The 15,482-nt window shown below is 38.5% G+C and overlaps 1 protein-coding gene across 4 annotated transcripts in view; it reads left to right on the top strand.

The window, feature by feature from the left end:
- Positions 1 to 15,482, top strand: part of LOC122307234 (ABC transporter D family member 1-like) — a 39,143-nt gene that overhangs the window by 7,486 nt on the left and 16,175 nt on the right. For all 4 annotated transcript variants that reach the window (XR_006241670.1, XR_006241671.1, XM_043119969.1 and 1 more), the window contains 12 exons: positions 1,992 to 2,271; positions 8,865 to 9,089; positions 10,332 to 10,529; positions 10,644 to 11,098; positions 11,342 to 11,480; positions 11,564 to 11,642; positions 12,821 to 13,059; positions 13,148 to 13,452; positions 13,543 to 13,654; positions 13,738 to 13,896; positions 14,847 to 14,946; positions 15,027 to 15,135. Coding sequence is in view for 2 of the 4 variants with exons in the window: in XM_043119969.1 (XP_042975903.1) it covers positions 1,992 to 2,271; positions 8,865 to 9,089; positions 10,332 to 10,529; positions 10,644 to 11,098; positions 11,342 to 11,480; positions 11,564 to 11,642; positions 12,821 to 13,059; positions 13,148 to 13,452; positions 13,543 to 13,654; positions 13,738 to 13,896; positions 14,847 to 14,946; positions 15,027 to 15,135 (2,400 nt within the window). In the remaining 2 variants the exon portion in view is untranslated. The remainder of the gene's footprint in view (positions 1 to 1,991; positions 2,272 to 8,864; positions 9,090 to 10,331; positions 10,530 to 10,643; positions 11,099 to 11,341; positions 11,481 to 11,563; positions 11,643 to 12,820; positions 13,060 to 13,147; positions 13,453 to 13,542; positions 13,655 to 13,737; positions 13,897 to 14,846; positions 14,947 to 15,026; positions 15,136 to 15,482) is intronic.

Raw genomic sequence — 15,482 nt, forward strand, 5'->3', positions numbered from 1 at the left:
CAACTTTTTCTATCACTTTTCCCAAAACCCAAAAAATACTCAACTCAAATGATCTCATTACTATTCACAAAATTCTCATCTCATCTCCCCAAACGAGCCCTAAATGTCCATGTTTTCTACTTTCGGTTGTAAACCCTAGTTAGGTACTTCTCATATATACTCCTTTAGTACTTGGGCTTTGCCTACTGTTATGAATAAAACTTCTTGATTACCTATAAAAGAGAAGAAGAAGAGAAACATGGCAGTAGAAACTTCTGTTGATGCTTTTTGGCATTCAAACTCAATTGTGGATCGAAAGTATTTTCCTCTTCATTCATTTCTTTGCCCTTCACATGCGGAAGAGTGGAAGTGAACTGAGAAACAGAATCAATGAGTGGGGCTTATAGTGTTAATTTTAAACAGAATCATTGATTCGGTCTCACACTTTTTGCTCTCCTGCTTTTCGCTTTCTCTTCTTTTTCCACTGGAATGATTGACAATACTTTATGGGTGCCAAGATAGGCATTTTGGAGCTGGAATTTTCATGCATGTTCTCAATGTCTTATTATTCTTTCTTTCTTTGTCTATTTCTAATTAAGGCTTCAATACTTTCATGGAATGTGAGACGGTTGCTCAAGAGGGAAACAAATTGATGATCAAGAACACAGGGATTGGAATGCAAACATTCATGTTTAGAAGAAACCAAAATGGTGGGGTTGTCAAGATGTGAATTGGTGTTATTTTGAGTTGGTGGTGGAAGATGGCTGATGTGGGATAGGTGGGTGGTGGAAAAATCTTGAGTATATGGGGGCATACAATTTAGCATGCATTTTTAAAAATGTTACTAGAAATTTTGAATGGCTTTTGCATGAGTGTACAGACCTAATGTTGATGGAGATAGACGAGCACTTTGGGATTAGTTGACAGGGTTGATCAGTTGGTGGAAGTTACCTTGGTGTTTTGGGGTTGACTTTAACATCATCTGCAGTGAGTGATCAAGTGAAACGTATTTCTTTTGCAGTGCCAGAGTTTTATGACTTCATCTTTGAAAAGAGTCTGATGGATCTTCCATTGGTTGGAGGGAACTATTTCTGGCCCAAAAATCGTGACTCTTCAATGTGCTCACGAATCAATAGATTTCTCACATCCCAGACTACGAAGTTCAGTCCCATATGTTTCTCGGAGGACGCTTCCTAGATTAGTATTGAATCACTTTTCTCTTATTGGCATCGATAATGAATGAAAACTTATCAAAAAAAACTTTTCTCTTATTGCTGGACTGTAGTGGTGTTTTGAGGCAATGGGGAACTTCAAGCTTGCGAATATGTGGCTAAAATCCTTGGATTTTGAGGTCAATGTGAGACAGTGTTGGACACATATGATTATAAGGGATCCCTTAGTTTTATTATGGAATGAGTTTAGTTATACTGAGAGGCAGGAAAAACTACTTTGAATGAACTTGTGAGGTTGAAGTAATTGCAGATTTTATTGTAGTAGTAGGTGAAAAGGGTGAGATAGCAAGGGTGAGATAGCTAACAATTTAGAGAGAATTAATTACTCTTTTGGAAGTGGTGTGTTGGAGACAAAGATCAAGGAAACTTTGGCTGAGGGAGGATGACTAGAAGATATTCTTTGCTAGACTTTGAACTTGGTTGTTTCTCTTTTAAACCCTATGTGGGTTGCTCTCTCGTGTATACTTCATGTCTATTCGGTTGAGCCACTTGTGTTTTTAATTTTTTAATTTTTAGGTATTTATTTTATATATATAATTGCGAATCACTCGTAGTGCCACTTGTATTTTTTGATATAATTGCGAATCGCTGTTAGTCATCCTTGATCTGTCATCCTCCATTTAAAGTAAAGGTACAACGCTGCACCTTTCTTTTTTTTTTTTTTTAAGCGTTGGATTATAATATTTGAGTGGCTAATGTAATTTTTTATTTAACATACTTTGATTTGCGCAACTCCAGGCTTCACTTTTTGTATGGCAGCTTATTTTTATTGTTCTGCAGGAAAACTCTACTTGTTGCCACTGGTATCCTAGCTGCTGGCGGAACTGCTGCATACGTTCAATCAAGGTTTAGCTGTCGAAAGCCCAATTCTTTTAGTCATTATAATGGTCTTAATGATGCTAAACAAAAATCAGAGAAGGTGCCTAGGGATGACAATAATGTAAAGAAAACGAAACGAAAGAAAGGAGGATTGAAGTCACTTCAAGTCCTTGCTGGAGTCCTACTGTTTGAGATGGGAAAAATGGGTACGAGGGACCTCTTAGCTTTACTGGCCATGGTGGTAAGCCTCTTTTTGTGTACATGGGAAAAGTGGGGTTTGAATATTTTTGTCGTTATATCGTGATTGCTTTGTTTTTTTCCCCACTTTTAACACTTTGAAGTAATAGTATGAACTACTCCAAGCCATGAACATTCAAATAACTTGAATCATGAAGATGAACATTTTGTTGTTATATCGTGATTGCTTTGTTTTTTTTTTTTCCACTTTAACATCTTTGAAGTAATAGTATGAACTACTCCAAGCCATAAACATTCAAATAGCTCGAATCATGAGGAAATATTTACTGTTTATCATGTTTACCTCATTATATAGATAATGTATATTCACATTTTAAATTTCTATTGTATAAGTTCTTGGACGTAAACGCTTTCACTAGATCTATAATATTCTGCACTTTCCAATAGAGAAGTTCTAAAGTATTTATAAGTAACAGTAACATTCCTTTTAATTCTATTGTGATACCAAACTTAGTATTTTTTATCGGTACACAAGATTTTATTAATCATAAGAATAGGCAAGAGCCCAAGTATATATACCAAATATAGTTATACTATGCATGTACTACATGTCTATCATGGCAAAAATGGTGGTAAGACTGATTGTTATACAAGATTTTGTCGTTATACTATGCAAGTATATGGGCTTGGGCTTTCTCAGCCTAGGTCCGTTTCAAAGGAGAACCACCCCAACCCGTTTCTCTATGACGCCTCTTTGGAGCCAGAGCCACTACCGCGCTCGCCGATGGTGGATAAGGTAACGGTGACTTCATAGACTTTGCCGACAATGGTAGTGGAAACCATCGATGAGGTCCCAGCGGCTCCGAGTGAACAGGCCATGCTTCTGAAGCAGGCGTCGGGCTCTATGTTGTGTCGGGAAGGTTGTTCTCCGATGTAGGGAAGACAGATGGCATCGATAAGCCCAGAAGCTATGTGTTTGGGTCCGATGGAAGCTTCTACAAATCCATATCTCAATCTTGAGGTGGTGGACTAAGAGGGGGAGGGCTCTGAGGATCTAATGCACTCGGTGGATAATGATATTGAGGATCTGAGTTTCCCTGATGTCTATGGACAGCTGGGGTTGGATGATATTTCATCAAAAGGAGAATCTCTTGGATTTCAGATCAGTAGGGTGGAGGAACATGTCTCGTTGAATTTCTGCTTACCAGTTCAACCAAATGTTTCAGATTGGGTTTTTCATAAGGTGAGAGAGATCCAAAAATTTGTGGGGATTGAGTGTGATAGCTATGAGGAGCAATTCATGGGTCTGTTCATAGCAATTGAAGCAGGACATAAACAAAAAACTAAAGGTGAATTGAAAAAGTATCGGGAACTCAAAAGATTGAATTGGTCGATGAATATGGAGGGCAGTGCCAACAGGGGTAGGGTGAAAGGGAAGGGGGCTGGCTGTTCCTCAATGAAGCCTAAGATTATGTCGTGGAATGTCCGTGGGCTTAACGAGATTAATAAGCGTCTACGGATTAGGAACTTGCTACGGGAGTGGAAGCCGGATATTGTATGCTTGCAAGAGACGAAACTGATAATGATTGATAGGAGAATTGTGCGGAGTTTATGGAGTGGAAGTCATGTGGATTGGTCATTCTTGGCCTCTAACGGGGCGTCGGGAAGGGTTGTGGTGTTGTGGGATGACGGGTGGTGGAGAAGGTGGAGGATTTTATAGGGCAATACACGGTAGCATGCTCGTTTAAGTGTGTCTCCGATAACTTCTTATGGGCTTTTGCATGTGTTTATGGTCCCAACTTAGACATGGATAGAAAATTGTTGTGGGGAGAACTAGTTGGGGTCCATTACTGGTGGGGACTCCCTTGGTGTATAGGGGGAGACTTTAATGTTGTAAGATTCCCAAGTGAAGTTTCGGGTAGTAGAAGACTGAGATTAGCTATGGAGGAGTTCTTGGAGTGTATCTTTGACCTGAACTTGGTGGATCTGCCACTTGCCGGGGGTAATGCTACTTGATCTAACAATCAGTTTTGGTCTAGACTGGATCGTTTCTTAATTTCACCAGAAAAGGAAAGCCATTTCCCGGATGTATGGCAAAAGCGTATGCCCGGTATTGGTTTGGACCATTGGCCTATTTTGATTGACTGTGGAGGAGTTCATAATGGTCATCGATCATTTAAATTTGAGAATATGTGGTTAAAATTGGAAGGGTTTGTCGAGAGGGTCAAACAGTGGTGGTCTTCCTATCAGTTCTAAGGTACTCCCAATCTCGTTTTTGCAGGTAAACTGAAAGCTCTAAAAAGAGACCTAAAAGTGTGGAACTTGGAGTCTTTTGGCAATGTAGGGGAAAACAGGAAATTAAAGTTGCTGGAACTTTTGGAGATCGAGAGGCTTCAAGAGGTACAACCGCTTACTCAGGAAGAACAAGATAGGAGGTCAGAGCTGGTTGCAGAGGTTGAAATTATTAGAAGAGATGTATTGGCGTCAAAAGTCCAGGGCTTTGTGGTTGCGGGAAGTGGATCGAAGTACGAGTTTCTTTCATAGAATTGCAAATTCTCATAGGAGAAATAATAACATTGAGAAGCTGATAGTTGACGGTGTGGAGTGTAGTGATGAGCAAGTACTTCACAACCATATAGTTGACTTCTATGAGAACCTACTAGCAGAGCAAGTGGGTTGGCGGCCTCCACTGAATGGGATGGAATTTGAGACCACTGGGTCAAGCGATGCCTCTCGTTTGGAAAGGGATTTTGAGGAGCTAGAGGTTTATGAAATAGTGAGGAAAATGGTTAGGGATGAGGCTCTAGGGCCGGATGGATTCTCTATGGGTTTTTTTAAAGATTGTTGGGAAGTGCTAAAGGAGGACGTAATGAAGGTTTTTCAGGAGTTTTTCTTGGCTTGAAAATTTGAAAAAGGTCTAAATACTACTTTCTTGCTTTGATACCCAAGCAGGTGGGGGCTATGGAGTTATAAGGAATTTCGGCCTATTAGTGTAGTGAATGAGGTGTATAAGATAATATCAAAAGTACTTGCGAACAGATTGAGTGAGGTGATGGGGAAGCTTGTTACGAAACCCCAAAATGCCTTTGTAAAAGGTAGACAATACTGGATGCGGTGCTAATTGCCAATGAATGCCTCGATAGTAGACTGAAAGTCGGGAACTCAGGGATCATGTGTAAACTAGACATGGAAAAGGCATATGACCATGTTAATTGGGATTTCCTTCTTCACTTGCTCAGGAGATGTGGATTTGGGGAGCGATGGAGGGCGTGGATCCATTGGTGCATATCTACGGCAAAGTTCTCCGTATTGATAAATGGAGTTTCAATGGGTTTTTTTCCAAGTTCATGTGGATTACAACAAGGGGACCAGTTGTCACCTTTATTGTCCGTTATAGTCATGGAGGCTCTAAGTAGGATGCTCTCGGCTATGGTTGAAAATGTAAATTATGATGATGGCTGTTAGTATGCTTATTGGAAGAGAGAAGACACAAGCCCTTCTATGAGTGATATAATAGGCATTGAACTTTCAGTAACAGCACGTCACCACTTGGCACCAAAGAATAAAAAAAGTTGAGATTCTATAGGGTTTCCTCCTTTTAGTTACAGTAATTTCAGGATAATTTTTTATTTGTATAAATGAAGTTAGTTTTACTCATTAAAAAAATCAGGATAATTTATTCCATTAAAAAAAATCAGGATAATTTATTAAGTAATTGCTTTATAGTCTGAAAACATTATTGATTTCTGTAGGAACATGATATATCTGTGTTTACATGGATGAGTCATATCCTTGTATATCATCATAATGAGCTTTTGTTTTTGTTTCCTTTTCTTTTTGGTAGCATTTTTCTTTTATGAGTAAGATAAAGTTTTATTAATAATGGAAAGGGATATTATCCTGGTACACAGGAAGTATCCATGAATCTACATCTTTCAGCAGTTAAGTAGTATATCTATGTTTAGAGGCTAGAAATGATTATGCATCTTTTCCGTCTATATTTTTATAGGTAAACAAATTTTATTGATCAAAGAATAGGCATAGCCAAAAACATTACAAAGAAATGCACTAAGTAAGTAGGTGCAATGGAGAAAAGAAAATCATGAAGGTCTATGCCATTAAAGTCAACAGCAATGACCCAAGTACAAAGAGTACTAATAAAAAAAACTTTAAGTTCCTCTAACAATCTCATTGTCTTTGAACGTTCGATCATTTTGCTCCTGCCACAAACACCACATGATGCATATAGGGACCATCTTTCATGCACCTTTAATCTGTTGAATGCCTCTTAGGTTTGCCAGCTGGCCAGTGTTGCCACCACTGTCTCGGGCATAACCCAAGCCAAATCTAGTCTACTGAACACCTCATTCCATAACTCTCTAGCTACCTTACAATGTAGAAAGAGATGGTCCAAAGACTCCCCGCTATTCCTACACATGTAACACCAATCTGCAATGATCACCCTATGTTTCCTCAAATTGTCAGTTGTGAGGATCTTACCCATGGAAACTTTCCACACAAATAATGTCGCTTTGGGAGTCGCCTTATGTCTCCACAACCTTCTTCATGGAAACTGAGTATTCGGCTCGTGTGAGGGACTTATAAAAAGAGCGTAATGAGAATAAACCTTTACCTGTGGGTGTCCACTACAACATATATGCTTGCTGGTTGCTCGGTTTTATGGAGTATAAAAGGCTAAAAAATTCTTCAAAACTGCTCATTTCCCAATCTTGTGCCGCCGGGCTAAAATTGGTATTCCACTTGATTTGCTCCCCACTATCAGCCATTGAAACATCTTTGGCACTTGCAACCCGGAAAAGGGAGGGAAAAGAGTCCTTTAAAGCATTGTTACCACACTAAGAAAACCTGTGTTTCGAGTAAAGACCCCTCATCCTCTCCTAATGTGTTTCCACTACCCCACTCTATAAGCCCCTCTCACTTCTTTAGTACACTATCCCCCCCATAAACCTCCATATTTGTTCTCAATCACCAACTTTCTGATTCCTTATTATATCTCCACAACCATTTTTCAAGTAACACCTTATTAAAAATTCTCAAGTTTCTAATTCCCAACCACCATTGGAGATAGGGCAACATACCTTCTCCCAATTGACTAAGTGGAATTCGAACTTCTCACCCATTCCACTCCACAGGAAATCGCTTTAAAGTTTTTCTATTTAGGACGCCACACTTGCTGGGATAGGGAAAAGTAAGTTGGTAAATTAGATAAGTACTCTTGATCAAGGTAATCCTACCACCTTTCGACAGGTACATTCTCTTCGATCCTGCTAGTCTCCTTTCTCCTTTCTCAATCACTGTGTCCCATAATGATGATGCTCTCGAGGCAGCCCCCAACGGAAGTCCAAGGTAAGTCATAGGAAAAGAGGCAATCTTACACCCTAGAGTGCTAGCTAACTGTCTTATATGGTGAACACCTCTTGTTGGCACCATCTTTGATTTATCAAATTTCACTTTCAGCCCAGACACTGCTCCAAAACAAAGAAGAAGGGCCGTCAGTGCTTGGTCCTAGTTATGATCAGCCTCACAAAAGATAAGCGTGTCATCTGCAAATAACAAATGAGATATATTAATAATTACCCTATCCGGGGTGCCAATCAAGAAGCCCGCCACGAACCCATTATTAACCAGTGCTGAGTTCATTCTGCTTAGCGCCTCCATGACAATAACAAAAATAAGTGGAGACAACAGGTCTCTTTGTCTTAAACCTCGAGTGCTATTAAAAAAACTAGTTGGGCTTCCGTTTATCAAAATTGACAATTTCACCGGAGAAATGCACCAACGGATCCACGACCTCCACCTCTCCCCAAAACCACACCTCCCAAAAAGGTAAATACGAAAAACCTAATTAACGTGATCGTAGGCTTTCTACATGTCTAGCTTGCAAATGATCCTTGCATTGCCAGCTTTCAATCTACTATCAAGGCATTCATTGCAATTATAACCGCGTCTAAAATTTGTCTACCATTCACAAACGCATTTTGGGGTTTTGTAATAATCTTTCCCAAAACCTCACCTAGACGGTCCGCAAGCACCTTGGAAATTATTTTGTGTACTCCATTTACTAAGCCAATGGGCCGAAACTCCCTAATCTCCATCGCCCCAACCTTCTTAGCTAAGCTATCAATGCAATAAAAGTGGCGTTAAGGCTTTTTTCAAATTTTCCAACTATGAAAAACTCCTGAAAAACCCTCATAAGATCATCCTTTATCACTTCCCAGCATGTTTGAAAGAATCCCATGGAAAAACCATCAGGGCCCGGTGCTTGTCTTTAACCATCTTGTCTGCGTTAGAATTTTCTTTTGATAAGCGAACACAGAAGAAGTAGAAAGAAAGAAAAGATTTGTTGTGGATGTTTTTAGAGTCAAAACTATTGAAAAAAAGATAAGCCCCAGTGTTGAATTTGTCTTAGAATTGTAGAAACGAGGAAATAGAACTTTTAACATGAGCTATCTGCAGACAAAACTTATATAAGAATATCAATTTTCTGCTAGAAGGAATGGATAAGACTTTGGTCAAGCATGGGCGTGAAGTCTTTGATTCACTACTGCTTTCTCTAATGCTAGCTCTCGGTTGATTCTCGTGTTCTTGTAATTACTACCCTTCTGCTGTTTTCAGGTGTTGCGAACTGCTTTAGGAAACAGGCTGGCAAAAGTGCAGGGATTTTTATTCCGCGCTGCTTTTCTTCGACGTGTACCATTATTTTTCCGGTTGATTTCGGAAAATATTATATTATGTTTTCTTCTTTCAGCCATGCATTCGACCTCAAATTACATTACAGGGACCCTTAGTTTGCGGTTCAGAAAGATATTGACGAGGCTTATCCACACTCATTATTTTGAGGTAATTCTGCAAGATCACTGTACCAAGGTTATTTTTTTGGTTTTTAATAATTTCCAATGTTTGCAAAATTTTTAGTTGTAGTTTATTTCTATGATTTTAATGCCTTTTGACTAAATTGGAAAGTTATAAAGGAAAAATATTCCCTGGTTAAGGTTTGTTGGGTATTAGTGACCATCCCCTGGAGGGATGTACATGAATTGGCTTTTGCCCATGGTTAAGCTTTTGACTAAATTGCTCATTACAACTTGTCTCAAAAGCTTTGGACAAGTATTGATTTAACACTCAGATGGGTTCATCTCTTTTGTTAGTTGGATATTATATATGTAGGACAATCCAGAAGTGGTTTTGTCGTGAACTTCTTTGTTAGCTTACTCAAAAATTTATTTCTTACACCAAGATTGGGGTTCTAAACCCTTTGTCCTTTGAAAAACGGCTTGTTAAATGTTGCATTTGGCTTTTATATGATTGGAACTTTCTATTTCTTCCTCTACATATGCTCGTGCGATTTGGGTTGATACATTGCTTCAATGTTATGTAGTTTGTATATATTTGGATCTTGTTTCGCATTTCCTCCACTTTTCTGTCTGATTGGTCTTTCTTAGATCAAAATGCCTGTTGATGACATTATCTCTGAATGGTATTTCAGGATATTCTTTTATTTATTTATTATATATATATTTTTTACGTCGGGGAACCTCTTTAAGCCCTTCGGAACCACCCCTACAGAGTAAACCTTGGTCTCATGCACCACACCCTTGGAAGTTTCCCTACACGGAACTGGTTAAATTGCTGGCTTTTCACCAGAGAGTGTGGCCCCAAAGGATTGTTTGCACCCATGAGGTGTTGAACCTTGGACCTTAAAGAGAGTGATACCCTAAGACCAAGGCCTTCATCACTTGGGCCAACCCCTTGGGGTTGAATGTGTATGGCTGATTTTCTCTAAACCATTATGTATTACCTTTTCCATTTGATTTATATTTTTTTCTACATCTTAATACTCGAACTACGTGTCCAGCTGATATGGGATCTGATTTTGTAACTACTTAGCTCTGTTTCAGTAGAGAACATAATAATCTCATCTTTCAATTCTTTTTCCTTTCACTGTTGACACAAGAAAGTGCAGTTACTAACAATTGACAAGTTGTCTAACAAATACCATAAAAAAGATTGCCCAATAAATGCATGATGATGTTTTGCTTGGTCCTAACAGTGTGCTCTCTTTAATTCTTATTTGGTTTTCAGAATATGGCTTATTACAAAATATCAAATGTTGATGGACGGATAAATAATCCCGAACAACGAATTGCAAGTGATGTACCGAGGTTCTGTTCAGAGTTGAGTGAGCTTGTACAGGATGATCTAACCGCAGTGACTGATGGTCTGCTCTATACTTGGCGTCTATGTTCTTATGCCAGCCCCAAATATGTCTTCTGGATTTTGGTAATTTACTTACAATCTTGTTATAGTTTGTTCTTATCCAAAAAGTTTGTAGATTAATGTAATAATTATTGTATTTGGTTGTGTGCAACCTTAACCTTTTATTTTACTTTCCAGGCCTACGTAGCAGGAGCAGGGGCCATGATTAGAAACTTTTCTCCTGCTTTTGGGAAACTTATGTCTGAAGAACAACAATTGGAAGGAGACTATCGACAACTTCATTCACGATTAAGGACACATGCAGAAAGTATAGCATTTTATGGTGGAGAAAGGAGAGAAGAATCTCACATTCAGCAAAAGTTTAAAACCCTGATTAGGCACATGAGTGTTGTCCTTCATGATCATTGGTGGTTTGGCATGATTCAGGATTTCTTACTCAAGTATCTTGGTGCTACAGTTGCCGTTATCTTAATCATTGAGCCCTTCTTTTCTGGCCATCTGCGACCTGACACTTCAACCATTGGGCGTGCAGAGATGTTGAGCAATTTAAGATACCATACTAGTGTTATAATTTCACTATTTCAGTCTCTTGGGACTCTTTCTATTAGTTCAAGACGACTTAATCGTCTCAGGTATTATATAATCCTTTATTTGCAGATCTACTAATAATTTCTATTGGGATCTTTCAGAAAGAAATATTGGAATCTTTCTAACTTCATTATTAGAGGTCTTATGGAGCTTTTTTATGACTAAATATAAAACATGTGGCCCGAGAGAGAGAGGGAGGGGGGGGGGGTTTGAAGAGAGAGAGAGAGAATTAGGCATGTCTTATTCTAACTCAGGAATAATATTCTGATGTGTTCTCTTGTTTACAGTGGTTATGCTGACCGCATTCATGAGTTAATCGTCACATCAAGAGAGCTAAGTATGGTTAATGATAAATCTTCTCTGCAGAGAGATGGGAGCTCTAATTACATTAGTGAAGCTAATTACATTGAGTTTGCTGGTGTCAAGGTATGTGAAACTTCTTTAATTATCCGTCCTGCATTTTTTTTTTTTTTTTTTTTTCATGTTCTGATAGCTTCGGTATTTTGCAGGTTGTTACCCCCTCTGGTAATGTCTTGGTGGATGATTTGACTCTTAGGGTTGAATCAGGATCTAATCTTCTGATCACAGGTAACTTAGAAGCATCTTTATTTGGTGTTATTTCATTGTACTTTTCTTTGTTTCATGTCTCCTTGCCCTGTGAGCATTATTCTTCCTTGGGAATTATTCCTCAGATAGTTTTCCCTTTTTTTCCACACAAAGGAAATTAATTCTTATCTTCTTTTGATTTGTGAAAATCAGTTATACAGTAGATTATGGCACTCACTTCAGGGATTTTTTTTCCATGAATTTTGATTCTAAATAATGGTTGGAAAGTTCTTGTGCTTAGTATGTATTTTCATTATTAAGTGATTAATTTTGCATGGTCTTCAGTATTGGAAATTTATTTCTAGCAAATTATTCTATGTTTTGAATCTAGAGACCACATGGGTAGCTAGGTGTGGTTCTTTTCAGTACAGCAGTGATGTGGCAGAAGTGTGGTGTGATGATTATGTTGGTGGTAGTGGTTGTGGAGGCAAGGTAGTATCAATGCTATTCAGATGTTATGGCATAGATATGGAGGTGGTTTAAGTTGGTTGTGGCAGTTGTCTGATTCATTTAAGTCCCATAGTGGTGTGTTTGAGCAAATGAGCTGGCTCTAGTTATGAGATGGTTGGGTGGTGGCAATGGAAGTATAGATTAAGGTGGAGCTGATGGTATTGAATGATATTGTTGTTTATGAAAGGGTATCCAGGAATGGTGTTGTTGGTGTTAATGTCAATCAATTGGTAGAGTTCAAGCTAATGTTTTACGGCAAAATTGGAAATGACAAATAGAAATTTAGAAATATAAACAAAATAAGCGACAGTTACACAAATCGGATAAGATTTAAATGCATGAGCATTACAACGTAGCAATCCAAGAAAATTTAGTTCCAAAACAGTTTCTTCTCAGTATCTCACTTGTTAACCTATATAAGTAGTCTGTGATTTTATGATTACCCCATAAAGGGCATCATTATGGTTATTGAAAACTTAGGTTAAAAAAGGCTTGTGTTTAGTATCTCATATTCATCATATTATCCTGATCATATTGTTAAAAGTTAACGTTCTCTGGATGTTTTACTTTCCATTATGATTATATATGTACTGTATATCAAAATAGAAAAACAAAATGCTTGTTTTAGCATTAATGGGTCTAAAAGATGTATTTCTTTCTTCTGAGATACCAGCTCAGCATGTGATAATGTTCTTACTTTTTTTCTGAAGGTCCCAATGGTAGTGGAAAGAGCTCACTTTTTCGAGTTTTAGGAGGCCTCTGGCCTCTAGTATCTGGCCACATTGTGAAACCTGGGGTTGGTTCTGATCTTAATAAGGAGATTTTCTATGTGCCACAACGACCATACACTGCTGTAGGAACACTTAGGGATCAGTTAATTTATCCTCATACTGTAGATCAAGAGGTTGAGCATCTCACTCCTAGTGAAATGGTGGAGCTATTGAAAAATGTAAATTTTCTAATCTTACGTTTTTTCTCTATATGCCTTGATTCTTAAACATAATGCTCATCGAATAGGTTGTATGTTTTTTTTCAAGGTTGACCTTGAGTACCTGTTAGAGCGTTACCCACTTGAAAAAGAGATTAACTGGGGAGATGAACTATCTCTGGGCGAGCAACAAAGATTGGGGATGGCCAGACTGTTCTACCATAAGCCTAAATTTGCAATTCTTGATGAGTGCACGAGTGCAGTCACAACTGATATGGAGGAGCGCTTTTGCGCGAAAGTTCGAGCAATGGGAACATCATGCATAACTATATCACATCGACCAGCACTAGTTGCATTTCATGACGTGGTGTTGTCTTTGGATGGTGAAGGAGGCTGGAGTGTTCATTATAAAATGTTGGATTTCTAAGTTCAGCTTGCAACGTTTTGTGTTTGTTGTGTTAATGATTAAGAGATTTGTTTGCCTAACTTTGATGATAATTGCAGAGAAGATTCTCCTGTCCATAGCGAAGCAGATATAACTGTGGTGAAGAGTACTGACACAGAACGCCAGAGTGGTGCATTGGCTGTACAACGAGCATTTGCGACAGCTGGAAAGGTTAAAATTTTTAGTCAGTTGTTGTCATGGTTGTCTTCTTTTATACCATTGTACTTTATACAACCCTTCAATTCTCTGTCCAGAATTCTACTCGCTCATGTTCCAATGCACAATCATACATAACTGAGGTGATAGCAGTGTCTCCTCCTGTGGATAAAACAGTTCCATTGGCAGTGTTTCCACAAATCCAAATGACTCCAAGGTTATTGTCATTGAGAGTAGCTGCCATGTTCAAAATACTGGTGCGTTTTTTTATTTTATTTTTAATGTCCTATTTCTTTTATGCTTTTGGCATGAGATTGGTTCTCTGGACTAGTGGATTGTGGTTAGGGGTGATGCCCACCCTTATGAACTGGTATAAATTAAAAATGTGTTTTTAAGATTTTTTTAGTAAGGGTTTTTGGTAAGTGAGTTTTTTTAATACCATTCCTGAGAACGATTTTGCTCTCTTGAGCTAGGTGAGAGGTCTAACTAGCATGTAAACCCTTATCAACACCCCAGATGTACCAGACCCAACCAATGTGTCTGTATATGTATTTGCAGCTCAAAACTGTAGAGGCCCAGCTCCAGAAAAATTTAAGCAGAGTGCGACATGTATCCATTCATGCATTTCCTTGTATCCAATCATGTGTTGGTAGTAAAGCTTACTCTTCTACTTGGGAATGTATTTCAAACTAGTGATTAAAAAAATCCCACCCGGTCCTCCCCTCCCCTGATCTCTCTCTCTCTCTCTCTCTCTCTCTCTCTCTCTCTCTCTCTCTCTCTCTCTCTCTCTCTCTCTCCTGCCCCATCTTGGGTGGGAAGGAGGATGGGTCTAAAAATGGGTTGGGATTTTGTTGATGGCTTGGGAGTACTGTCTCGCTGTCCCCCACACCAGTCCACTTGCCATCCCTAATGCACACTTTATTCTTTTCATGATATCAAATATTCAAAGATTTATATTTACGTATAACATTTATAGGTGTCAATATATCATGTTATGGACCACGAAGTGCATGATACTATGTATCTTAAATTTGTCTGTGGAAATCTGCTTCATTCCATAATATATCCAGTTTATTCCTTTCCTTATACTGAGATATTCTTGTATTGGCTCTTACTGCATTCTCAGTTATACATTGCATCTATTTAAACCATGGCAATAAGTTTCCTAGAAGTTATTGTATTGGCCATCAAACTGCTTGGTTTTCAGGTACCAACATTACTTGATAGACAAGGAGCACAATTCCTTGCAGTTGCTCTTCTCGTTGTATCAAGAACATGGATCTCTGATCGAATTGCCTCACTGAATGGTATTTTCTTTTCCCTTCTATAAGCATTTGATGATATTGGGGATACTGTATTTGTTATTGAGGGGCATTAATATTCACAGGAACCACCGTGAAGTTTGTTTTGGAGCAGGATAAAGCATCCTTTATTCGGCTAATTGGTGTTAGTGTTCTTCAAAGTGCTGCATCTTCTTTCGTTGCACCTTCTTTAAGGTAATTTTGTCATCTAGTGGAATAGGCCTTTTATAGAAGTCAGTACACATATATCTCAGTTGGATTGCCGGGTACAATGGATTCCAACTGATTGTGCTTATTTGCAACTTCATGAGTTTTAGAGCTAGGCACGGGAAGGTTAACAGGGTAAATAATGGGTTAGCACTCAAATCCATGTCCTTTTTACCTTGTTCCTTCAGAAAGAAGGCTTAGTGATAATCCGTTTGCTGGAGTTTTCTTTATTGGGTTGCATTTGGTATTTCTGTTGCTTCAATCTTTTGATACTGGTTTCCTGTTATTCTTACAGACATAATGTTTATGGCTTGCATATTGGTGGGCATTCTTAT

This window comes from Carya illinoinensis, chromosome 4, assembly GCF_018687715.1.
Source record: "Carya illinoinensis cultivar Pawnee chromosome 4, C.illinoinensisPawnee_v1, whole genome shotgun sequence".
NCBI classification, from domain to species: Eukaryota; Viridiplantae; Streptophyta; class Magnoliopsida; order Fagales; family Juglandaceae; genus Carya; species Carya illinoinensis.